Raw genomic sequence first — 27,262 nt, 5'->3', positions numbered from 1 at the left:
TTTCATTTGATTTAAGTTTACAATGATGTATGCACATTTGGACTAAGTGGAGTAAACTGTCTTTTTAACTAACGTGTTCCCTTACAGCTGGTGGCTAGTTCTGGAAGTGATCTAGGCCTTTTCAGACTAGATGAATTTCCATCGAAATGTCCGATAGGTCAGGCCAGAGCACAAAGGCAAAGGATGGGAAAACAAAGTATGCCACACTCAATCTTTTCAACACCTACAAAGGAAAGTCAATAGAGACCCAGAAAAATGCAGGTGAGTCTTACCTAGTTTTGCTTTAAAGCTTTGGCCTCTTTTGCCATCCTTTTCATTGGGCTGTCAGTACATTTTTGTGTACTGGTATTTTCTCTCCTAGTACAGCTTTTTTTAGTTGCCCACTGAAATGTAGTAAATTAACCCTATGTCCTCTCTTAAAGAGACACTCTATTCAACATGTCTACTGATATGGTGTAAATTGAGAGAAAATATAGTGTAAAATAGACCCTTATCTTTCTCTTGCAAGAATTTTTGCTTTGGAACAGTCATAGCTTATTCCTCAAATCCTTTTAATTTGTAATTTAAAAACTCAATAGAAATCAAATGCAAGTTGGGGTTACATTTTTTATGTGTGTTGTGAAGAAATTACCAATTATTATAGATGGTGACATCTTAGGATATTAACAAAGACAAATCTCTTCCTCTTCTGCTCGCTCTTGGACCAGTTCTGATTAAAAGTTTTCAACCAAGTTAACAAATTTGTCATGATGCTGAGAGGCTTTGCCTTCAGAAAATGGTAAAGGAAGCATGAGTACACATGCCTTGCATCTTGTGTCTGACCTTCATTTGACCATTGTCCTCAGTTGCAGCTCGTCATGGGTTGCAGAGCCTGGGCAAAGTGGCCAGCTCACGGCGTATCCCTCCTCCTGCCACTCTTCCCAGCCTAAAAGCAGAGAACAAGGGAAATGATCCCAATGTGAACATCGTACCAAAGGATGGCTCAGGATGGGTCACAAAATCAGAACAACAGGAAGAAAGGTAAACATAGCATTGTGGTTTATTGGATTGCATTAATTAACCCCATAATTTTAATTGTAACTTCCAATGCATATTTATTTATTGCTCGCAATAAGATTTTTTTGTGGTGCTGATTATACATTTAATGAAGTCCAATATGTACTTTGTGTAAGAAAAAACTAAACCGACATTGGTTTAATGTCTCCCTATTTGATTGTGGATCATCATTATCTGTGAAGATGAAACATCACCAGTCGACTAACTTCCTCCACTCCAAATGTAGAGATTTTACATGAATTATCAAATTTATGTTTATTAATATTTGATGCTTTAACAAAGGTAAATATTTTGTTGTAAAAAGAACAAGGAAGAAAGTAGAAGTGTTTTTGATCAAGTTGATTGTTAAAATTAGTGCAGTTTTGGTGAAATAGACTTGCGTTGACAGCAGGTGAACTAATGTCAGAATTGTGATTTCATTAGTGTTGTCGCAGAAGTCGAAGTACAAGAACCACCGCCGCCACCGCCACCACCGAGTGCAGATCCCCCAGCCCCAAAAGCCCCAGAGGTGCCAGTTGTGAAAACATGGGCCCAAACAAGTAGCAAGCACACTGGGCAAGGAGATGGTAAGTTTCTACAAGCTGGAGCTAAGCAAACCAATGATTAGCTCACATGCAGGATCTTTGAGAATTGTCTATAATTTGTATGTGGCAATATTAAGAATGTTGTGATATTGAATTTTGAATAAGTATAGGTGCACTACCAATGTTACAGCACCCTTGGGTCCAGAGCCTTTCTGGATTATCCGTTTTGATGGACCAACATGGTTCATGGCCTAGGAGAGGCGTCAATTAGTACCGGAATGGGCTGCCGAAGAGCCGAGTTATCATCCTGGGAATTTGGTTATTGGAATGGATCTGCCCTCCATCTGGGCCGGAGTACCAGAGCCCCAGTCATAGGAGGCAAATTCAACCTGCTGATCGGCCAGCGGAAGTCCCAATGAGGTCGAGATCAATCACCTCAACCGGTCTAGGTGTCACATTTTCGGGGGGGGGGGGGGGGGGGGGGGGGTGGTTTCCAAGTACGTTCCCGTAATTAAGGTAATGGACCACAAGTTGCCAGAAAATTGGTCGTGTTCCCGTATTTGCAAGGCTCTGATTTTGTAATTGAGGTGCGAGCTATCTTTCATGTTCCCATGACACGAGCAACTTCAGACATCATTCTGAAGTGTTTAATGCTGGAATTGTATCCATTTCAGCTGCTTCATAACTACTGTTGTGCTTACAGTGCTCATAAAACTAACAAATGGTACCCACTTCAAGTTTCCCTGTCCTTGGTTATTTAACTTTGGTTAGCTTTCCCAAATCTTCTTCAAATTTTAAATCCAGCTCCAACGCTGTAACTGTATGTGTTAAGACTACTTTGGCAAAAGTTGCTCGTGGCCTCTGTGATTACCATGTTACACCCACAAGACAGCATTCGCTTTTGGTTCATTCCTATTGTTTCCCAGCAAGTTATCAACCTGGAAGTAGCTTCAAATCCCCTCAATTTTACAGTGGATACTGGAAAGTTTCTTGATAACTCCTATGTTATTGCGTAACGCTGGCAGAATCTATTGACTTGTGGGCTGTTTCCTGTTGGTAACGCTCATTTTATTTTCTCTTCATTTTCAGTTCTATCTCACTTTTCATTAGATTGCCAACCTTGGTGAGAAAAGTAGAATTCATCTTTCTTGAGCCACCAGGAATTTGGGTACTTTTGCTCCAGAATTCATTTCTCACTGCCTTGCTCTGATTAAGCTAGGCATATCTGGCAGTCTCTGTAAATGTCTAACCCTGAGGAGAGTTTCAAACCCTTCATCCCAGTGGCTGCAACTTGCCTCAATCAGTCCACTGGTCCCCGTTACAATTGAAATATTTTTTGCTCTTTTTATCGAGATTTTCTTCTCACTTAGTCTTGCCATCTCCAGAAGTACTTTGCCTGTATTTTTCCCAATTCAGCACTTTGTTCCATAACCTCCCTGGCGCTACATGTCTTCCAGTGCACAAAAATATGCTCTCTACCTGTGGCTTCCTGGGCATTTCTTCCCCACCTTGGCCCCTTGTACATTTAAAACTACGTCAAACTAATTACTTCATTCCATGTCATTCCATACAAAATTATGCTGCGTTCCTAGTTCTTCAATTCTGCTAAGCCTGATCAAGTCTTTGTGGTCAATATCTGTGCCCTCCATCGTCTTTCTTGGGACATTACCAAAGACAGTGTATAGAAATGTTTGTGCCCAACGGTGTTCTAATCTCTTTGCCTTTGTGTATCTCAAATCAGGAATCCAAAGTTTAAACAGTCACTTCCAGCATGAGTTCCCAAGCCTGCAGGCAGCTGGGGATCAAGAAAAAACTGCAAAGGAGCAGCCTGATGAAGCCCAAGGATCTGCACCCAGTTTACGTCCACAGTGTATGTGCTCCATTTATTGTTTTTTTTTTTTTTTTTTATCTGACTGCATTGCCTTTTCTTGACTCTCTTGCTGCCTCTGAAGATCACCAGCTACCTTATACCAGCTGGAGCAGAAAGGCATATTGCTTTGACCCTTCAGTTTTACCACTGCTGATGAGAAACAGTGAGAGAGTTCCTCTTCGATTCTTTCTGTACTAGATTTCTTGCAATCATTGGTTGAATAGTCTGTCTCGAACTGTTGAAAGCTACATTAGATCTGAGTGTTGAGATCATATCAATCTGAACTATGATGTTTGCTCATAATAGCATAGAAAGGTTTGGACACTTACCACCTCAAGTACAGTCTGACATTCAATTGTGCCATAATATTTGTACCATAACTCTGTATACTTTTGTCTATGAAAGTTTTGTTAATCTCAAACTGCCTCCAGTATTGAGGTTCTAGATATGTCTGCATTGCATGAAATCACAGCCATATCGGTACTGAATGACTGATACCAATTGAGCACATTGGTGCCGTGATTCTCCATGTTATCCTGGAGAGGGGATCTCTCCAGTCCAGTGCCAGACAGACAGATCTGTGTAGGATCAGAGTACCTGTTTGAATGGGGATTCTCGGCATAATGATTAGGAGGGAAATGCCAAGTTGCTCAAATTTTACTTCCTTTTCTTTTAACCTTTTGCAACTTTAATAATAGGGACTTGCTATTTCTTGCCAGCTCCTACAGGTTATGGAGGGTCAGTTCAGTTGGCTTGCCACAACTGCTCCAGGTTAGTGGGGATTGTGAACAGTGTGTCCAGGTAGTGAGCCAAATCAAACTCAATTCCAACCATTGTAAACAAGAGGCCATTCCCCCTCTCAACAAACAACACCATTTCTGCTTCACATTATGTCTGTGTCATTTTACCGTCAGTGAACTCTTCCTTTTTCCGCAGTGTCATGAATTACACAGTTGGGAGATGGGAATCTCTGGGGTTTAGTTTATTTAGGTCATGTTTACCGAGGTACAGTGAAAAGCTTTTGTTGCGTGCTAACCAGTCAGACGAAAGACAATACATGATTACAATCGAGCCATTTACAGTATATAGATACATGATAAGGGAATAACGTTTTGTGCAAAGTAAAGCCTGCAAAGTCTGATCGAGGATAGTTCGAGAGTTACCGAAGAGTTGAGTACTGCTCACTAGTTGTGGTAGGATAAGGGCTGATAAGAAACTGTTCCTGAATCTGAATTTTCACACTTCTATACCATTTGCCTGATAGGAGAGGAGAAGAGGGATTGGCCAGGGTGCGACTCGTCCTTGATTATGCTCTATTTCAGTTCCATAGATTTAGGCCCCTGAAATAGCCCCTATAAAGCTTGGGAACTTGAGTAGACACATTGTTCCTGTGCAGCTTGATAGAAATTTAAAGTGGTTCCATTGAAACACAAAAATTGTAAGATGGCTTGATATTCTGAGGAGCGTTCAACTAGAAAGAAATTCAAACATTTAATGCTCTTAAAAGTCAGTTGGTGTATTTAAGTGCAAGATGTACAGATTTGTGGGGTTAAAGGAATAGAATGCGTGAAGGGGTATGTTGTAAAAGTTATTACTCCTTCAGTTAAGTTTCAGTAGGTTGACAACTTTGAGTATACTTGGGCTCACAAAGGTGCAGTTAGCGGAGCTGCTGCTTGCAGCGCCAGTGACCTGCATTCAGTCCTGACCTGCGGTGTCCTTTTGGGTTTTTCTCTGGGTGTTCCAGTTTCCTCCCACATCCCAAAATCATGCAGGTTTGAAGCTTCATTAGCCACTGTACATTGTCCCAGTCTGCAGGTGAGTAATAGAATCTGACTTGGTGGGAAGATCTCATGGGATTGGGTTAAAGAAAGTAAATGGGCTTGATGGTCAGTGCAGTTGAAAGGCCCATTTTCATTCTGTATTACTGACATGATGTAACGAGGCTTGAAGAGAGTTCTGTACCTAACTGATCCAATACAACATATAATTTAATTGTTAATTTTCAACCCACACAGTTGTTGGAGGGAAATTGGTGCTGGAGCAAGATGGAAAACCTGTTAATTCAGATGGAGCCACTGGACTATCAGGATTGATTGAAACTATCAGAGGTCTTGAGAAAGGTGCTATGCGAGAAAAGGTGCTGACCCCGACTCGGATAAATGGACAGCTGGTTATCCCACCCCCACCACAATTTAGAGGAATATTGCCACCGTTTGTAAGTATTAACCTCCTGCTATAAATGCATTACGTTTTTTAAACGGTTACATTTTGAAAAATCCGTGCATATTTTCAAGATGTTCAATAATGTTTTTGCAGAATACAGAGTAATTAGCCTCCAATTCCTGTGCCACATGGGAATTCCAGGGTATTCTGCACACCTCTAGTTGTTCAAAGGTGTTCCTTGCTGGTATAAAGGATGACGGATGTCATTTTAGTGAAGAGACCCATGTTATCATTGTGGCTGGTGTTGATAGAATGAATAAAAATGGCGATAAAATAAAAAATTGATGCACACAGATTTCTACTGAACTCCAAGCTACGTAGAAGCTGAAATGGGGAGCTCTTACCTGGAGTAGCTGTTTGAAAAGATGGTAGAAACTCTTTAATGGTTACATTTAAAAAAACAATGACGTCTTAAAAATTGTTGTTGGGGGATAGCAATAGTCATACTAGGCAAGGTTATTATTACCGATAAATATTTTGAAAATATACACAGCTGTTAGATGCATACATTAAAACAGAAACACCAGTGGTTCATAGTGCCAAGTTAAACCAAGAGGATCGCGTCTTCATTCGAAAGCAACGGGAATTTCTGAAGACGGGCCTAGACTCGAAACGTCACCTATTCCTGGTCTCCAGAGATGCTGTCTGACCCGCTGAGTTACTCCAGCTTTCTATGTCTATCTTTGGGAATTTCAGATAACTATTTCAAACTTAGTTTCAGTACTTGGACATGTCAAGAATAATTTACCTTAAAACATCATCTTTTTCTTCTCTCCAAAGATACAGTTTTACACTCTTTCATTTTTGTTGTATCGATAGCAATTAGAAAAAGACCACCAAAGATTTACCTCTGGAATGACAATGAACAGATTGCTCGAGTAAATGCAGGTCAGACTAGCCAACAAGTTAAATAACCCAAAGATTTTGAGACTAGTCAAAGGTAAAACAACACAAACCATTTATTTTCCTTTGTTATAAACAACCCCCAATTTTGTCAAAGATTCAGCCATCTAGACCCTAACTCTACAGTTTACAGCTCATCTCTTTAACCATGCATTTGGCTCCATTGTCTGCATTGGTATGTTTATTTTTCTGTGGTGCTTCTATGAACATTTTGACAGGGTTTAGGGCACTAAACCTAAAGACAGTGCCCTCCATAATGTTTGGGACAAAGACCCATCATTTATTTATTTGCCTGAGTATTCCACAATTTGAGATTTGTAATAGAAAATAAATCACATGTGGTTTAAGTGCACATTGTCAGATTTTAATAAAGGCCATTTTTATATATTTTGGTTTCACCATGTAGAAATTACAGCAGTGTTTATACACAGCCCCCCCCCCCCCCCCCCCCCCATTTCAGGGCACCATAATGTTTGGGACACAGCAACGTCATGTGAATGAAAGTAGTCATGTTTAGTATTTTGTTGCGTATCCTTTGCATGTAATAACTGCTTGAAGTCTGTGATTCATGTTGCTGGGTGTCTTCTCTTGTGATGCTCTGCCACGCCTGTATTGCAGCCATCTTTAGCTTATGCTTGTTTTGGGGGCTAGTCCCCTTCAGTTTTCTCTTCAGCATATAAAAGACATGCTCAATTGGGTTCAGATCGGGTGATTGACTTGGCCACTCAAGAATTGACCATTTTTTAACTTTGAAAAACTCCTTTGTTGCTTTCGCAGTATGTTTGGGATCATTGTCTTGCTGCAGAATGAACTGCCGGCCAGTGAGTTTTGAGGCATTTGTTTGAACATGAGTAGATAGGATGTGTCTATACACTTCAGAATTCATTATGCTACCACCATCAGCAGTTGTATCATCAATGACGATAAGTGAGCCAGTACCTTCAGCAGCCATACATGCCCAGGCCATAACACCCCCACCACTGTTTCACAGATATGGTGGTATACTTTGGATCTTGGGCAGTTCCTTTTCTCTTCCAAACTTTGCTCTTGCCTTCTGATATAAGTTAATCTTCTTCTCATCTGTCCACAAGACCTTTTTCCAGAACTGGGGTTGCTCTTTTTAGCAAACTTCTTGGCAAACTGTAACCTGGCCATTCTATTTTTGCAGCTAACCAGTGGTTTGCATCTTGCAGTGTAGCCTCTGTATTTCTGTTCATGAAGTCCTCTGTGGACAGTGGTCATTGACAAATCCACACCTGACTTCTGATCTGTCGGACAGGTGTTTGGGGATTTTTCTTTATTATGGAGAGAATTCTTGTCATTAGGTGTGAAGGTCTTCCTTGGCCTGCCAGTCCCTGTGCGATTAGTAAGCTCACCAGTGCTCTCTTTCTTAATAATGTTCCAAGCAGTTGATTTTGGTAAGCCTAAGGTTTGACTGATGTCTCTAACAGTTTTTATTTTGTGTTTCTCAGTCTCACAATGGCTTATTTGATTTTCATTGGCACAACTTTGGTCCTCATGTTGATAAACAGCAATAAAAGTTTCCAAAGGTGATGGAAAGTCTAGGTGCTGAGAGCTCTCTTATACCTGCATTAAGGAGCCAATTAAACATGCCTGAGCAATTACAAATACTTGTGAAGCCATGTGTCCCAAACATTATGGTGCCCTGAAATGGGGGGGGGGGGGGGGGGGGGGTGTATGTTTAAACACAGCTGTAATTTCTATATGGTGAAACCAAAATGTATAAAAATGGCCTTTATTAAAATCTGACAATGTGCACTTTAACCATGTGATATTTTCTATTACAAATCTCAAATTGTGTAGTACAGAGGCAAATAAATAAATGATGAGTCTTTGTCCCAAACTTTATGGAGGGCACTGTGTACCTTGTTCTGGAAATCTTTTATCTCACACCCGTAATCATGTCTGCACTGCATGTGTATTTAAATGCAATGGCAAACATAATTGAATGGTGTAGGAAGCAAACATGCATATAATAGGACTTTATGATGAATGAAGATTTTTTTAATTTGTTAAACCATGGAACATTTATGTAAGTGTCAAAACAAATAAACTGCTGGAGGAACTCAGCAGATCAGGCAGCATCAGTGATGGGAAATTGACCGATGATATTTCTTCAGACTGAGGTAGGGTCCTGATTTGAATTTTCCTCCACAGTTGTGGCCTGACCCGCTGAGTTCCTCAAGCAGTGTGTTTTAAAAAATAACATGGTTCCAGCAAATGCAGTCTCTTGTGTCTCCATTTATTTAGGCATGCTTTATTTCCACCTCCTTTCTTTCAGATACCTCATGCATCAAAAATGCAAGGGCCACATCGATTACAATACCCTGCATCAAATGCCAGGTAAGTTTCCCACAAGTTCAGAAAGTGCTACTTAAGCATTACAAACTAATTTTTTTAGTAGCTTTTAACCGGCTGCGGTTGTTAAAGAGCCAACTTGCTTTGTATTTCAATGGTAGGTGGATTGTTTTTGTTTTCATATATAATCTAAAAAATCCATGTTAGTTCAGAGCAAACAGCTAATTTTGTGCAGCTGTTTTATCTCAAAAATGATAGGCTGAAGTTATGATTGTACTGGAAACAGTAATTGTTTATTCTTTCAAATATTGCTCAACATTTGTCTATTTATGGAGTCGTCGTATCATACAGCCTGGAAACAGGCCCTTTCAGCTCAACATGCAGACCAAGTTGCCCCATCTAAAATAGTCATTATTTGAACTATCCAATAGTTAGCTAGTCTCTTTTAACATTTAGTGAATACATTAGCTGGATGAGAATGGTTGCCTCAATTAAAGGACAAGCAGAAAGGACCGCTCTATTTGGGTTCACCATGGAAACGGTCTGAACTGGAACTGCACAATAATATACCACTGGTATTTCACAGTTGATGATCTTAAAACTTTGTAATATTCATCCAGCCAGATGGCAACGTCAGAACTATCTATGCAATAGCTATTATAGTCTCAACCCGAAACATCACCTATTTTCTCCAAAGATGCTGTCTGATCCAGTGAGTTACTCCAGTGTTTTGTGTCTATAGTTTTAACATGCCATTGAGCAAAAAATGTTGAGCATTATTTAATAATTTGATAATTTGTTGTACATCTGTGGACATCCCTGTGTCAATTTTTTAAAAACATTTCATTCCATACCATGAAGTTATTTTTAACCTCAATTAAAGTTAATTCTACCTCTGGTGTATACGGATTTCTGAAAAATGTATTTATCTCCTAATCCTTTCTGTATCATTTAGGAACCAAAGTGGTTCCGCTAGGCAAGCAAATTCCCAGTGGGCTCAAGACCTCCAAGAAAGACCCTCCATTATCAGCGCAACCGAATTGAAGGAACTTGATAACCTGGACACTGAAACAGATGATGGCTGGGCAGGTAAAACCTGAACATATTTGATGGTTTTCAGCAAAAGACCAGAAAACGGAAAACTGAATTCTGTGTCCCTTCCGTTTCAGGAGCCCAGTCTGAGGTGGATTATACCGAGAAACTAAACTTCAGCGATGAGGAAGAGGGAGGGTCCGCAGAGCGGCACAGAAGAGAAATGTGGTATGATTTATTTTCTAAACGACAGGCTACGTGGTTGTCAAAGTTACAGAATATAATGAACTGCTAGAGGTTTGGATTGTATCTTTCATGCTATTTTTATTTCACAAGCTCTCTACCAGGTACTGTTTACTGTGTAGTAATTAACCTCCAAGGATTGTCTTATCCTACACCAATGTTTAAGCTCGGCTAATTTTGGGACCCTTCGGTTGGTTTAGTGTGGAGTTTTGCCGAGTTATGGAGTTGTGTTTCTTTGGCTGGTTACAGTGATGGACAGGTCCGCAATGCAGAAACTTCAGGCGCTGAGACCCCGGATGCCCAGGAAGAAACAGAGGGTACTGTTGCTAAAGATTCAGTGGGTGACCACACAACATTACAAACCGGTCCACTGTCACCGAACAACATCTCTTCGAATAGAGGCCCACCGCCTGATCGCCAGGTAGAGTGAAGATCACTTCATTGTACACGTTGACAGCTGCCAGAAAAGAAATGTTATGTAGTTATTTTCCTGATCTTTGGATCCATAATGCCCTTTATATCTGATGAGGATAATTTATTGAGTCCACCAATATTGAGTTCTCTCCTGGACGTGTAATTTTTAAGCCATGTATGTTCTCATTGCCACAGACGCCACAAAGCATTTAAAAACCTGACATATCAAATGTCAATGCTAATGTTCATTAATAAAATGTTTCTGTGCCGATGAACATAGCTTTTAGAGTTTGCCACTGACTTATTTTTGTTATTTCCTTTGCAATAAATTTTTGTATCACTGATTATAGTTGTAAATGTTTCTTTAAGAGAGCCGTTGAGACTCAGAACAAAGTTTGTGTTTTAATCGGGATTCTACAAAGTATTGCAGAACTTGGATTGCTCAGACTACAAGGCAGATCTAAGTTTTTGTTTCAGTAAAAGCAGATCTTTAGTGGGTCATTTCAACTGTATGCATTCGTGTCATTTCTTTTTCATGTTGAAGGATTTAATTGTTTCTGTTTTTGTGTGTAAAGTTTAGAATAAAATATTGATAATTGTTTATCCTGTAGGATTTGGGACGAACAGCATTGCAAACTGCAGCACGGGACTTGCGTGGACCAGCAAATGTTCCTCTCACTCAGAAACCAGCTCCCCCGGTAATTTATAGAATAGAAACCGTACAGAAAGAAGTAGTAAAATATGTCATAATAAAATTGTGTGAGTTTTTAACTTGTATTTGTTCCAATTCAATTTTAGCCTCCACCTCCTAATCGTCAAATTGGGCCAGGAAAGCAACCCCTCAAACCTCCATTACCCAGTGATGGTGATGAAGCTTGGAGACAAAGAAGAAAGACGTCAAGTTCTGATGTTTCTGCCGCGGTTGAAAGGGCCAGAAAAAGGCGTGAGGAGGAGGAGCGGCGAATGGAGGAGCAGAGGTTGGCGGCTTGTGCAGCAAAACTCAAAAAACTCGATGAAAAGTTTGGAACTCTGTCTAAAGATAAAAAGGCGAAGGAGATAGAAAAAGAGAAGGCAAAACAGAAAGAGAAGGAACAACAGGAGAAAGAAAAGAAGGAAGAGCAGCAACAAAAGGAAGAGAAGGAACAACAGGAGAAAGAAATAGAAAAGGAACAGGAAAAGATAAAGGAGCAGCCGGAAGAGTTGGAAGAGATTGAAAGCCATCAACAAAAGGAAGAGAAACAGTCAGAGACCATAGAAAAGGTAGAGAAACAAGAGCAAAACGAGGAACAACCATTGGAGAAGGAAGATGAGAAGCCACAGGAACAAGAGACTGAAGAGGTGAAGGAATGTCAACAGGAAAAGGAAGAGGAGGAAAATACCGAGGAAAGAGTGGCTGAGATTGAAACATCGAAGGAAGAACCAGCCACTGTGTCAGATGTTTTCGAAGAACAACAAACAGAAAATGAAAACACCACTCAAACTGAATCAGGTACTTCACTGTTTTAAAATAAAAGTGGTTGTATTAATTATTTTCTGGATTCTTTAGTTTCTAGCCTCAGATTTAATTTTAGTTGTCCATCGGGATTACTAGTTAATTGCCTGAATTTCAATTGTTTGTATGCGGTACTTGAGTTGAACAGCACATGATTAAAAAGCTCGGCAATTATCTTAACATTCAGCTGTGTGGATATATAACCTGGTATCTGAAGCCAAGAGGCGGAGTTACACACCACAGAAATGGGTCCTTTGGACCACAACATCCACTCAAACCTTTTAGCCCAATGGGCTAATCCCTTTTTCCTGCATTATGGGCATATCTTCGATGCCTCTTAAATAGTGATTGCATCTGAATCCATTGCCTCTTCCAAACAGTGACCTTCAGATATCAACCACTCTGTAAACAAAAGGTTTGCTCTCAAATTCCTTTTAAAACTCCTTCCTCTTACCTTAAACCTTCTCATTAATGCAACTGTATGTTTTCAGCTGATTTGGATATAACCTCTGCCAATCATCTCTTTCCTTTCTATCTGACCCTCAAAATCTGCTGCTTTGGCCGAGGTTTGGGTCAAATGTTTTGCCTTCTTGAGCGGCTGGGTGTCACAATTCCTAATGAAGTTAGTGGGAGTGAGGGTTGTAGTTGATCACCTAGTGCCCCACACCATCTCTTATCATCTATTAAAATCATCTTTGGCCTCAACTCCAGTTGACCAATAATCCCAAGGTCATGTTGGCCTAAGAAATTGAAGCAGGACTCAGGTCATTTGGCCTCATGTACCCTCACCAGCATCTAGTAAAGTGGCCATTGAACCATTTTCTACACCATTTTCGATATCATTGATTCCCTTGATATTGAAAATGTATTGAATATACTCATTGACTAATACTCCACAGCCCTTTTGGGTAAAGATAATCCTCACTAGATACTTTTTTCTCTCTCTTCTGTCCTCATTGGGTGACCTATTTTGGCATTGTGATCCACATTTCAGGGCACAGATAATAGGAAAAGCAATGTCCCACCAGCTATCCAAGAAAACTCTTCCATTCTTTTAAGCTCCAGCATGCTTCACCTCTTCTTCATCTCTCTGCCCAATTAGCATTTGTTGCACTCCCTCTATTGCAAGTAGGATAGGGTTAGCAGATTTGTGTGCAGTATTTCAGATGCTGTAATTATTTAGGGCCCTGGTGAGACTATTACTCATCCTCTTGCATTAAATATTTGCCAGTGTCTCCGTGTCAATATATGTACTTTAGAAATTAGTGTCTTTCTGTATCCTTCACAATTGCAGTCCTTTACCTTTTTTTGTTGTCAATGGATGATCTCGCATTTTGCAATCTGTCATTGTTCTTATTCGGTTTGCATTCCTAAATCTACTAAAGCCTCTCTGCATTTTCTTGACAACGCACACTGCCAGCCAGCTATGTAACAATAGAAGTGTAAATATTACACGTGATCTTCTTATCCAAATTATTGATATGGGTTTTAAACACCATATACTATTCTCATGGTCTCTATCTTTCAATCATTCTCTACGTTCTGTTTGAAATTGCTACTTAGTTTATAAATGCCAGAGATTATGGGCTCATTCTGCCCATAAATTCCTGACCCAGGTATAAATCTATGGAATTGTTGCTGCACTCGCTTTAAGACAAGTATATTTTTGCTTAATCTTGTGAGTGATCTTGCCAAAGCTAATGTTCAATGGATGTTTAGCCGTGGACAGTTATATCAAAATATCCTTGCTCCTCTATTTCATCATCATTGTAATCACTGACATTACATTTAACTCTTTAGATGCTTTACCTCCATTTGTAGATATCTGGATCACGATATAAGCTGGCATTGAGCACTTTGGCGTTTTAAATAATACTCTGCTTTTCTATTCTTGCCACAAAAGTGGATAGCTTCACATTTCCCTTTATGATCATAAAATAATAACATAATGTCTCTCTAATTTTGTAACTACCTATGTATCATCCTGTTTATCATATCCTTTTTTTCCCCTCTGTTAACAGGTCCTCTATACATAGCAATGTCACTGACCTTGTGTTTGTGCAATGACCTTTTATGTTGTTTCTTTCTGCGTTTAGGACATTAAAATACGCCACATCCTCGGGATAGCGTTTATTTATCCTGTTGGCAATATCTTCAGAGAACCCAACACATTTGTTAAACATTATGTCGACTCTGCTAAATCACGTTATACATGTTCACCACCAATTTTCCGGCACCCTTGGCTCCAGAGTCTTGCCGAATTATCTGTTTTGCCGAACCAACAGAGGTCAGGTTATAATGATACAACAGTACACATCTGACCCACTAATTATACCTCTCCCTTGTCTAATCCACTGTCGCAAAACAAATATTAAATGCACTTCTGCTTGCCATCTTTACTGTCACTTGGATCTTGGTTAGAGGTTAGGGTTAGATGTGTACAAAATAAGCTAAGCTTTGCACTAAACTGAGGGAGCACCAACATCAACTGCAGATGTAAACAAATAACTCTTTCGGGACTGAGGGATACGCCACACACAATGCCACCTGTGGCCTTCAAGTGCGCGCTCGTAATTCTGTCCGGATTAAAAGAGTGGGCCTGTACTTCAAGTACTGTTATCACTTCCTTAGTAATTGTTTCCAGCATTTTCTTAATAGATAGGCAAATAGGCCTGCAATCTAATTATTCCTTATACCTCCTTTTATGAATAGTGACGTTTTTTAAAATGAGTGATAGTGCGGGGGAGGGAGGGGGGGGGGAGAAGGAAGAGGCAGAAAGAACAAAAGAGAAAGGCTTGTTATGGTTACCAGGCAGAAAGTAAACAATTTTAATTTCTGTATTGGCAGATGGTGCTTCTAAACCTGTTGATCAGCCGGACATTACTCTCACTGAAAAAGAGCCCGCTCAAACACCAAACGATGTGGATGTTGACCTGGCATCCCAAACCCGGCCGGCTGCTCCCACGGGCTACTCAAAGCAGTTCCAGAAGTCATTGCCACCACGATTTCAGCGACAGCAGGTGGGAAAGAGATTAATGTGGTGGGTGTTAGACACAAGATGCTGGAGTGACTCAGTGGGTCAGGCAGTCTCTCTGGAGCAAAGGTATAGGTGACGTTTTGGATTTGAATCCTTCATCAGACTGAAATATGGTGGGGGGGGGGTGTCTGGAAAACTGGTTTATAGATAGGAGACACGAAATACTGGAGTAACTCAGTGGGTCAGGCAACATCTATAGAGAAAAGGAATAGGTGATGATTTGGGTTAGAACGTTTCTTCAAACTGAAAGATGCGAAAAGCCCAGACCAAAACAGGGCCGGCAACAGATGATCTCAAGAAGGATGGAGTCCATGATGGTCCCATTGTTGGCTGGGGAAGATGCGCTAACAAGAGGGATTCGGGCTTCTCAGCTGAAATGGAGTTGTCTACGCACAGCACCAGATGTCGTGTTGGAAGCAACCGCAGATGATAGTTTATATCTGTTTATAGATACACACAAAATGCTGGAATAACTCAGCAGGTCAGGCATCATCTATGGAGAAAAGGAGTAGGTGACATTTCGGGTTGGAGGGCTTCTTCAGACTGAACGATAAAGGTCGGGCAAATTAGGGTCAGCAACAAATGACCTTAGGAAGGGTGGATTCTATAATGGCCCTTTGTTGGCTGGGGAAGATGTGCTAATGACAAGGATGCAAAAAAGAGATACAAGGGTGACTTGCTGAATAGGTATTTGTTGTGTATGTATGCATAAAGTAGCATTAATGTGGTGATCACCTGTAAAACTCCAGGGCAAATCAAAATTTGAAGCTAGTGCGAACTGATGTTGCCAGCCGTGAGTATCCTGTTTTTTTATGCCATTGCAGGTGTCAATTCACCTTGAGGTCTCTACTGGGTCTCCAAATGACCATTTAATAAATTGCTACCAATTTTAAACCAGAATCCACAATATAAAATAGCGTAGGTTTACAATGAAATAGTGAGAAGCGGGACGTCGTGCTTAAGGAAGGTGGTGGCTGAAGGCCCACAGCAGCCTGGGGCTTGCCTGGGTCGGGCACCGCTCATAACAACTAGAGCGCAGACTGGATGTTGAAAATGGCACCTCTTGCATGCAAAGTCACTAGACTATTTGTGTACACTTGCTAATCGAGGCTGTGCTTGGGTATGGGAATACTGTACTGATGTTAGAAAGGAATTTCACTGCATTTACACGTGTGGCAATAAAAGCATCGTTGAACTATTGCAATATTATTCTGTCTTCAGCGTTGCTCAGCTAGAAATCGAAAAATATCAGTGTCGGCGATCAATTTTTGATTTTGGTATAGAAGTGCTAACCCGTTATAGATTGGCTGACATGCTAAAGCTGACCCGGGCATTCTTGGTTCAAAAACCAATAAATACGTTGAATTACCTGGTTAATTTGCAAGTAAATATTCACATGGTAAAACTGTGACATTTTGTAATATTTAATATCCATCTTTGTAAAAACAATAAAACTGGAGGTGCTGAAAATCTGAAATAAAAATAGATAATGCTGGAATTATTCAGCAGGCTAGAAAGAACTGAAGAAAGCTGGTATGAGCCGCCCAGTTTTAATTCAGTTCTGAGCCTGAACCATTGACAGCGTCTCTTTCCACCATTGATTTCCAACTCGCTAAGTGTTCCCAGCGTTTTTTTAAAATAATATCCATCTTTACAGCGTGATTGATTATTTTCATATGTTCCTAGCCCAAATCTTTGGTTAATGAAGATATTTTTTTCAGGAGCAGATGAAGCAGCAGCAACATTGGCAGCAGCAGCCATCAGGCATCCATCAACAGACGCAGTCCCAAACTCCTGTTCAGTCTCAGACCCAGGCCAAATCTCAGCCTTCTGGAGGCACTGTACCGCCACCACCTCAGCATAGGCCTATATATCAAGCGCCCTTAACTCCCCATCACCAGCACTTGGCTTCCATGGGATTTGATCCACGTTGGATCATGATGCAGTCCTATTTGGATCCGCGTATTATGTCTGGAAGGCCACCAATGGATATGACACAAATTCACCCTGGTTAGTAATTCATAATCCACTCTTAATTGGTATACGTTATACAACTGTTCTTTTTAGCTGTGTTTAATAGTGAAATAGTTCTTTTTGCTACCAATGGACCCTTGTTGAAAGATGATAATTTTTCTTGTAGAAATCAAGATTAAGCATGGTTCTAACACCATCTTTATATAGAATGATCCCTCTGTGGAAGACTGGGAGAAGAGATTTTCTCAGAATAAAGGGGCATGCCTTCCAAAGGAAATGAGGCGGAATTTATTTAGTCAGAGGGTAGTGAATTCATTGCCACAGACGGCTGTGGAGGTCAAATCGACGGATATTTTTATGGCAGAGAGATAGATTCTTGATTGGTAAGGGTGTTGGGTTATGGGGAAAAGACAGGAGAATAGGGTTGAGGAGAAGATAGATCAACCATGCATTGAATGGCAGTAGACTTAATGGGCCGAATGGCCTAATTCTTCTCCTATCACATGAATGGCTTGTGAATTATGAATATTCAAGCTCTGAGGCAAAAGTAGTACATTTTCCAGTGATGTTCATTGTTTAATATCAATGGTGTCATTGCTAACTTAATTGCATCTTCATATCTGAAGCAAAAAAAGTTATGTAACTTAATAATTAACTAATCAAATTATAAATCCATTTCAAGGGAATGGGGAATTTCTTATTGTGAATATTAAAAGTTTTTAAAAAGATTTTGTTATCAAAGATTCAATATAATGCACTTGTAGTATGGAATTAATTTTAAAATGTATTTTTTCTTATGGAATTTAAAAATAATTTTAATGTTTTACTGTTTATGACTAATATTCTGCACGATGCCAGTCTCGATTTGTGTACCAGTGTCATTCAGTCTCGTCTGTTCCAGGTATGTTATCAACTAAACTAATGAGGAGAGATCAAATCGACAGTTCGGGTTCTGGATCCGAAACATTTGACCATCCATCACGACCTGCCAGAGATCACACCATTCAGTCCACTGAGCCCCCGATGGTGTGGGGATCAGAGTCTTATCCTCGTTCTGAACCACAGCAAGTTACCACTCCTCCACTAGAAGTGGAAGAAAGCAAAGATTTAAGGTAAGTCTGTGTGGTATGAATCCCATAAAGATAAACTTTATAATTATTCTGATTTTTATTTTTTTTTAATTTCACAAGCCCTTGCTCCAAGTCTTCACATTTTTCAGTAGTACTGAATTTATTAAATAGTCAAGCTGGCAGAAAAGGCACTACAATTTAACCTCAAAGTATCGTCCTCTGGCTATTGAGAGTGTGATTTTAAAAATTCCACTTGGTTTTCTGCTCCCAATTATTATTATTATCATTGCTGGATATTATGAATGGGTGATGGATGAAGGTTAATGCCAGTAATTATGCTGTCACTCACCTGCTGTCTACACCCATCAGAAGGGGCAGGGATGGGGGGGAGGGGAGAGACATAAGAAAAATCACCATCATTGAAATTAGAGACAAAATGTTGGAATAACTCAACGGGACAGGCAGCATCTCTGGAGAGAAGCAATGGGAAATGTTGGTTTGATGTTATATAATTTGAAGATTCATGATGACGCTCTTAACATTGGAGAGAACTTGTCTGCTGTTTTCACATGAATAATTGCTACTCCTAAACATGGCTTTAATCATTTTTCTCTAGATCTGAGGTAGTTGTGGAGCAAGAGAGAAAGAAGCTTGCCTACTCCACAGAAAAGAGGCAGTTGTCACCACAGTTGAAGCAGGAGCACTTCAGGGACAAGACGAACGATGATAAAGGGAAATTTACAAGCAAATCGTTGGAAGATAAGCAATCCATTCAGGTTGAAAAAACAGCTGATCTAGGGAAATTGGAATCTGTGAATTCTGATGTGAGCCATGGCTCACAAGAGGAGCCAACATTACATGTAGAGGCAAGGACAGTTTTAAAGAGGAACCTGTCTCACGGGTCAAGTCATTCCCTGAAGGTGGAGGATCAGAAGACGGATTCTCTGCCAAATACAGTTAAAATACAAAGTCGGAGTGTAGAGTCAAAAGATCACGTAGACAAACCTGATGAAAAATCAAAAAGAGAAAGACCCTATGAAGTGGTGAAGGCCGAGAAGACATTTAGGAGAGAAAGAGAGCCAAGGTATGACACGCGTTGGGGCCCTAGACCTGGTACCAGTAGGAGGGATGAAGGCTTTATGAGACCAGTGAGACGGTCTGGTCCCATCAAAAAGCCTATTCTGAGAGACATGAAAGAAGAACGTGAGCAAAGGAAGGAAAAAGAAGAACGTCATTCCATTCCAATAAAAGGCAATAAAGCTGTAAAAACTGAAAGGAGAGAGCCATCGCAGCCAAATAAAGTAGTCATTAAACCCGAAACTGAGAAGTCTCCTCAGGATAGTTCCATGCCGGTGGTTAAGAAGGCAGTCCATGATCCAAAGCCGTCAATTGATAAAAACGAGACACCGCCACAAGTTGCAACAGTTAACAAAACAAACAACAATCAAGCTTTTTCAAACAACAACCAAGCGCCAAAAGATGAAAAGCAAGAGAAAACACACGTTAAACATCAGGTCCCTGAAAGACACCGAATTGACAACCGTTTTCCCATCAGGAGAGATTCTGGTTTGCCACCGCGTAACTACCGGAAAGATGTCAGGGAACCACGTGACTGGTATCCAGAACCGTCATATAGGGGAAGAGGTCGTGGAGAATTTTACTCTCGAGGGCACAGCTTTAGAGGTTCCTACAATGGCCGAGGGCGCGGAGGAAGGGGTCGTAGTAGAGAATATCCTCGTTACAGGGAGCCGAGACCAAGGTCTGAAAACGTGTCTAATGTTTCTTTTCGGCAAAGGGAAGAGAGTGAGACGCGTAGTGATAGCTCTGATTTTGAGGAGGTCCCTAAACGTCGCAGACAACATGGGTCTGAAACAGATTCCGATACTGAAGCTCATGAAAGTGCAAGTGAAACAATTTCTGACAAAGAAAACCCATCCAAAGGGAAGCGCCTAAAGAAAGACGGCCGGCCGGAGATTAAGCCTGTTCAAAAGTCTTTTAGATCTGAAAGCAAGGTGGATTTGAAGGTGGATAATAGATCGTCTGAAAAGCCTGCCTCAAAAGATGACGACCAAAAGCCAAGACCAGGGTTTCTTCCCCGAGGCGAACCCTCAAGACGTGGCAGGGGTGGGATGTTTCGAGGTGGTGGCAGGGGTGCGGGAGGTCGTGGTGGACCAAGGTCTGCAGCAATGAGGAAGCCAGGGCCTCCTAATTCGATGTGGTCTCCGCGGATGGAGATTCCCAGAAGAGATGAAGGCGAAGTGAGAAAAGATCATTTTGAGCCACATCCTTTTGATAGGAGACCGATAAAATCGGAGCGCAAGTTTGACCACAACAGAGAACAGCTTCGTAAGCAAAGGCCCACTCGGCCACCACGACAGGATAAACCCCCGAGATTCAGGCGTTTGAAAGAAAGAGAAGCTGCCGCTAAAGTGAATGAGATCACGGCACCGATACTAAATGCAAACTCCCACAGTAATGTCCAGGAACGTCCAAACTCCCTGGAGTTGGCTGGGAGTAAGTCGCCAGATTTATCCAATCAGAATTCTTCGGATCAGGCGAATGAGGAATGGGAAACGGCTTCTGAGAGCAGTGACTTCAATGAGAGGCGCGAGAGAGATGAGAAGAAAACGGTTGATATCAACTTGCAGGCTACAGCAAAGTCTGGAGAGAGCAACTTCCTTCCAAAGAGAGATACTGCAAAGAGAAGCTTCTCCAGCCAACGGCCAGGAGCAGAGCGACAGAATCGTAGAAGCAATAGTGGAGCCAACAAGTCTAACAGAAACTACTCTGCCAACAAAAATGAAAGACGAGGTGGACTATCATCAAAAACTGGTAGAAGAGGGTAAGTGTAAAAACATCCGTTTTCCAGCATTGGAAGTTGAGGATATTTTTTCAGCGTTATTGGTTGCCACCATTTTAATTATTTTTTTTGACAATCTAGTCAATTTAGACAAACATAGAAATAGCAAGATTACTTTTGGGGGCTGTTCTTTAGTTTAGTTTAGAGATTCAGCACAGAAACAGGCCCTTCGGCCCAACGAGTCCATGCCGACCATCGATCACCCATTCACAGTTAGTTCTATGTTATTCCACTTTCGCATCCATTCCTGACACGAGGGGCAATTTACAGAGGCCATTTAACCTACAAACCCGCACGTCTTTGGGATGTGGGAGGAAACCGGAGCGCCAGGAGGAAACCCGCACAGTCACAGGGAAAACGTGCAAACTCCACACAGACAGTTTGAAATGTCATGACCAAATATGCAAATTGGAATTTAATGTTTTTTAAAGTATTTGTGATCTATTGACCTTTTGCTTACCAAAATTATTAACTAAATTGTAACCAATTCATATTTGTAACTGTCGGTATTTTCTTTTGCTGACCACTATTACTTAGGAAATGTGGTTCAGTGAATTATTTTTATTGTTAAACAATTGCTTCAGAGGGACTGCACATACTTCACCTTCCTGGTGATGCTTGATTTCCATCGCTGTACTTTTATTATCAGCAGTTGTGGAATGTTAGAGATAAAATATGACGAGATTTCTGAAGGTAGACAAAAATGCTGGAGAAACTCAGCGGGTGCAGCAGCATCTATGGAGCGAAGGAAATAGGCAGCGTTTCGGGCCGAAACGTTGCCTATTTTCTTCACTCCCTAGATGCTGCTGCACCCGCTGAGTTTCTCCAGCATTTTTGCCTACCTTTGATTTTTCAGCATCTGCAGTTCATTCTTAAAGAGATTTCTGAAGTTGGTGAATGGAATGATGTAGCTACACTGTCCTCTAAACCAGAAAAGGTGGATTTCTGCATACAAATGTACATGTTTAACGCCCAGTTCCAACTGTGTGTGTACAGCAATGTATTCTGTCTTTTTTTTAAAAACGGCCTCCTTTAACTGTTTGAAGCATTATCATAGAATGGTAACAAATAAGAGGCATTTAGCGGGAGGCAAATCTTTTGAAAGGAGAGGGTATGGACATATTTGCAAAGTGATTTTCAGTGCAGTGCTGTGGCAGATGTACCATTTGGCTGTGCATGCAATACGCTGGGAATGTTTGATATTTGTGTGTCTAATTAATTTTTAATTAAAATCACTGTTTGGGTAAATCTTAGTACACATTACTTATTTTCGAATGAGCCTGGCCTACTTTTACAAGATGTAACATATAAATTGTAAATAAGAAGAAATCTTGCAGTATTTTGGAATTGAATGATGAAAGTTGTATTGTAGAATGGATGGAACAGATAAGTGGAATTAATAAATACATTTAAATACATAACTATCTTGATGTACCCAATACGTTTTTCGTTGTGTTTTTTTCCTTGCAATTTCCGCATGTGGAGGGTGGGTTAGGGCAAGTAATAGATTGTCTTACCTTTAGGGGATCATGGTTAGTTTCTTGTTTGTATGGTTTGTGCGATGTAGGCCTTTTGAAGAGAGAACAGCAATGATTGGTATTGATCCCACCAGCAGTAATATGGCTCACCATCCAGTGGAAAGTAGCAACACAGGCTCATCTCCAAAGTCTACTAAAGATGCAACTGGGAAGAAAAGAGAAGAGTCCAAATCAGCTAAAAAACCAAAAGAGAAGCCTGATGCATTGTCACAGTTTGACTTGAATAACTATGCTAGTGAGTATTACTTGATTGCCAACGTTATACTAACAATTTTGTCTCTACGGTTTGTGATGCTGAATCTCTCATTGCCCTCATCCTGATACAGATCTTCCCCTTTTCTGCCGCTTTCTATATCCCCCAAACCTCCACCACCATTCCCCGATTTAATAACTTGTTACATCAGAAGTGAGAAAAACACTTCATATGTTCTTCTGATCAAAGGTTCATGTTATGCTGGGGATCTGTGGATTAATAATCTCATCTGAATTTTTAGTTTTGGGTATACCAAAGTTGAAGTGGTGGATGATTTTCTCTGTGGGGAAGGCATCCCTAAGAGAGAGTTGTACTTAAGTAACTGTTATTAATTGGCTGGTTTTAACTGGAGGGCAGTGAGCACGTAACTTGGCTTTTGCTGAATTTCTCATGATGTCGACTGAGCTCGTAGTTTTCAGCGCAATGCAGTTTCCAGATCCTGGTATGGCAAAAGTTCTTATCCATAGATATTCATGAGCTTTGGCAGTTTTGTGCTTGCCTTTTGGAGAACTGTAAATGCGATTCAAAGTGGTTAATTTTAGCTCTTTACTTTGCTGTTGTAGGTGTGGTGATCATTGATGACCATCCAGAAGTGACAACGGTTGAAGACTCCCAGTGCAACACCGTCGATGATGGATTCACTGAAGTTGTGTCTAAGAAGCAACAAAAACGGCTGCAGGATGAAGAACGCAGAAAAAAAGAGGAGCAAGTTGTACAGGTAATAGACCGAATTAGCATTCAGCTCCAGTGAAAACTGAATGCCGAGAATACACGACAGGTTACCTTTGATGTTTAAGTTCTCTATCGATTCCGGTAGCTTGCGGAATTTATTTCTCATAGAGTGATACAGTGTGGAAACGGGTCCTTCGGCCCAATTTGCCCACACCAGTCAACATGTCCCAGCTACACTAGTCCCACCTGCCCGTATTTGGTCCATATCTCTCCTATTCATGTAATTCTATCCATCCATCCTCACTAAATAGATTCATTGTTTCAAGGTGATCCACACCTTCCAAGTGGGCATTATGTTTCCTAATCGTTCAATCCATCTTGCTTTATCCACCACTATATTTTCTAAATTATATCTGCGAACTCGGTCTTCACTATTTCAACCCGCACTTCTGTTATTGTTGCAAGTCTACATTACTTTTGCACACACAATGTAAAAAAAAAAAAAGAACTACAGATGCTGGTTTATACCAAGACACAAAGTGCTGGAGTAACTCAGTGGGTTGGATGGCACCTCTGTAGAAAACCGATGGATAGCGTTTTGGGTCAGGACCCTCCTTCAGGTTCCTTTTACTCCAGAGATGCAGAAAGATACAGCATGTAAACATGCCCTTTGGCCCACGCCGACCATCGATCACCCGTTCACACTAGTTCTATGTTATCCCATGTTCCTATCCATTTCCTGCACACTAGTAGCAACGTAGAACGTAGGAGGAAAGCAGAGCACCCGGAGGAATCCTACACCTGAGGTGTGGAAGAGAACTGGGAAGAATTTTGTGCAATGGTGTCCTGTCTGAAATGATGGCTTTTGCAGTGTTAAAATTATACTTGGAATGTATTTATTTCTTGCAGAACTGGAACAAAAAGAATCCGAGTGAGAAGGGAAGAGGTCAAAATTCTAAATTGCCTCCACGATTTGCAAAAAAGCAGCAGCAGGTAGCACAACAGGCCCAGGCTCAGACACCTACTTCAGTTCAGTCACCGGCTCAGCCTCAGCAACAGGCTGTTGCTTCAACCACAGATCCAGTTCCTGATTCATCACCTGATCCGACAGTCACTCCAAATGAGACGCCAATAGCTGCACAGGAACAAGAACCGAATGTGCAAGGAGAAAGCTGCGCTGCAGAAAGTAACACAGAGAGTGCCGTTTCCACACCAGTCCAAGCGCAAAGCACGTTGGAAGCAGAGCTGTGGAACAACCAGATTAATACGTCCGCTGACCTTTCCGATAGCGCCACAAAATGTTAGTACAAGTTGTGTTTCTGTGGGCATGTCATTTAGTTTCTACTGACATCCTTTTTGCCTTTTGCTGAAAATCACAGGAGGCATCTACGCTGGTTTCATACAGCTTTATTTAATAATTCTTTAGAGATACAGTGCGGAAATAGGCCCTTCGGCCCACTGAGTCCGTGCGGACCAGCAATCCCCATATACTAGCACAATCTTTTTTTTTAAATAATATTTTTATTAGAAGCAATGTACAGTACTATAAACCGTGGCATATGACAAAATACATTTATTGTACATCTTCCATTTTAATTTGACAAAAATGAAATAGAAAGAGAGAGAAAGAGCAAGAAAGAGAGAGTGAAAGAGCTAGTGAATGTGTAAACCCCTAAACTACCAAAGAGTGTAGTCGCAGAGTGAATAAGTAAAAACTTGAAGAAAAAAAGTAAAAAGACAAAAACGAAAAATAATAAAAAGAAAACAAAAAAAAAGGCCAAAACGCGTTGATATACCTACTACGTTTCTCACCACACCCATCACCCTGTCTGTAAATCGGTTTATTTCCGAAGTTGCGTTGCACCATATTATGCTTGTAATGAATCAATGAGAGGAGACCATATCTTTAAAAATTGCTCTGATTTTCCTGCTAAGACGAGTCTCATATCTTCAAGATGTAGTGAGCACAATCTTACACACTAGGAACAATTTATAATTTTACCAAAGCCAATTAACCTACAAACCTGTACGTCTTCTGAATGTGAGAGGAAACCGGAGCACCCGGAGAAAACGCACACGGTCACAGCGAGAGCATACAAACTCCGTACAGACAGCACATTTTATCAGGATTCACTCTTCATAAATTTGTAATTTCAAATGTTTAGTTTTACGGATACAGTGTGGAAATAGGCCCTTCGGCCCACTGAGTCCACGATGATCACCCTCGTACGAGTTCTGTTATCCCACTTTTGCAACCTACACACTAGGGACAATTTGCAGAAGCCAATTAACCTACAGACCTACACGTCTTTGGAACGTGGGAGGAAACCAGAGCATCCGGAGAAATCCCATGTAATCATAGGGAGAATGTACATACTCCGTACAAACAGTACCTGTGGTCAGGATTAATCCTGGGTCTCTGGCGCTATAAGGCAGTAACTGCTGCAAAGTCACTGGTGCCTCCCGTTCATGAAGGAGTTTGCGAAAGCCTTCAAGAGACTTGGGCTGAAGGCAATTAATTATCCTGCTGAGGAAATTGGCTGCTGGCAAGAGAGCATGGGAATAACGGACAAGGATTTAATGGTAGGATGTGGCCAGTGGCATCCTATAAGTATCTGTCGGTGCCTGTGCATTTATAAATGAATGAAAATTGCGAAAATCCGTGCCTTAGGCCAATGTAAGTGGGTCTGGAGTGTAAAGAAAAAAGTGTAATCTGTTTTAATTTTTCTAGTGGCGCCTATTAGTCCTCCACAGCCTCCATCTGTCAGTGCATGGAATAAGCCTTTAACATCTTTTGGATCTTCTCCATCACCTGAGGTAAGTAAAATAACTTGCAGAGCAATGAAAAGATTTATTTTAACTGCAATCTATTTAAATAGTCCATTTACATTGCTGCTGCCAACTGCAACTTGCTGCTTACAGCTTCATCCATACTGGATAAGAAGCATCTTGTAAAAAAAAATGGAAAATGCTGAGAATTTTCTGGTTAGATGGGGTTTGTGGAGGGGGGCCATTCATCAGAGCCTTATTTTTAAAAGATTGTATGCCCAGTTGACCTGTCCAGAATTGTTCACAAGCAGAGCTCTCCTGCTGTTAAAATTGAAATGCTTAACAAGAACCGATACAATTTCCAGGCTGAAAGTGTGACATTTCAGTGGGTATACCCGCATTCTTACATAAAACATTTAGCGTTTTATTGGAGTTGCTGCCCATGCTTTAGTGCAGACAAACTGCCTCGGGCAACACACCCACAGAAATGTCATTGCATTCTCAAAGTGTGGTAGAGATCTCTGATGTCACGGTATTAGCACTCCCATTAATGTAAACTTTAGAGATACTGTGCAAAAACAGGCCCTTTAGCCCACCGAGTCAGCAACGTCTAGTGATCACCCTGTGCACTAGCACTATCCTACACACTTGAGATAATTTACAATTTTACCAAAGCCAATTAACTTACAACCCTGTACGTCATTAGAATGTGGAAGTTAACCGGAGCACCCGGAGAAAACCCACGCAGTCACAGGGAGAACGTACAAACTCTGGATAGCGAGCACCCGTAGTCATGATTGAACCCTGATCTCGGGCACTGTAAAGCAACAACTGTCACTGTGCCACTGTGCCATCCGAATCTTGAGCAAAACATGGTGCCGGATGCACTCGGTCGGTCAGGCAGCATCTCAAGGGAATAGACGGGCAATGTTTTGGGTCAGGGGTGCTCTTTTGACTCTAACCTGCTGAGTTCTTCCATCACTTTGTCTCGGTTAGTTTATTGGTGGCATGAC

At 41.0% G+C, this 27,262-nt stretch overlaps 1 protein-coding gene across 16 annotated transcripts in view; it reads left to right on the top strand.

Annotated features, from left to right (window-relative positions):
• prrc2c (proline-rich coiled-coil 2C) overlaps nt 1-27,262 on the top strand; it is a 67,741-nt gene that overhangs the window by 17,696 nt on the left and 22,783 nt on the right. For 11 of the 16 annotated variants that reach the window (XM_055642266.1, XM_055642276.1, XM_055642272.1 and 8 more), the window contains exons 2-20: nt 88-261; nt 846-1,020; nt 1,480-1,622; nt 3,322-3,450; nt 5,466-5,665; nt 8,879-8,940; nt 9,851-9,984; nt 10,065-10,155; nt 10,420-10,591; nt 11,196-11,282; nt 11,383-12,073; nt 14,924-15,096; nt 16,835-17,123; nt 17,989-18,199; nt 18,774-20,999; nt 22,585-22,790; nt 23,372-23,526; nt 24,390-24,780; nt 26,212-26,297. In XM_055642266.1, coding sequence (XP_055498241.1) covers nt 147-261; nt 846-1,020; nt 1,480-1,622; nt 3,322-3,450; nt 5,466-5,665; nt 8,879-8,940; nt 9,851-9,984; nt 10,065-10,155; nt 10,420-10,591; nt 11,196-11,282; nt 11,383-12,073; nt 14,924-15,096; nt 16,835-17,123; nt 17,989-18,199; nt 18,774-20,999; nt 22,585-22,790; nt 23,372-23,526; nt 24,390-24,780; nt 26,212-26,297 — 5,736 coding nt within the window. In that variant the 5' untranslated portion in view covers nt 88-146. The remainder of the gene's footprint in view (nt 1-87; nt 262-845; nt 1,021-1,479; nt 1,623-3,321; nt 3,451-5,465; nt 5,666-8,878; nt 8,941-9,850; nt 9,985-10,064; nt 10,156-10,419; nt 10,592-11,195; nt 11,283-11,382; nt 12,074-14,923; nt 15,097-16,834; nt 17,124-17,988; nt 18,200-18,773; nt 21,000-22,584; nt 22,791-23,371; nt 23,527-24,389; nt 24,781-26,211; nt 26,298-27,262) is intronic. The other 5 variants (XM_055642280.1, XM_055642271.1, XM_055642282.1 and 2 more) reach the window with 3 other exon arrangements.

Source organism: Leucoraja erinacea, chromosome 10, assembly GCF_028641065.1.
Source record: "Leucoraja erinacea ecotype New England chromosome 10, Leri_hhj_1, whole genome shotgun sequence".
Lineage (NCBI taxonomy): Eukaryota > Metazoa > Chordata > Chondrichthyes > Rajiformes > Rajidae > Leucoraja > Leucoraja erinaceus.
The sequence above is the reverse complement of the archived record's forward strand: the minus strand, read 5'-3'. Positions and strand labels throughout refer to the sequence as shown.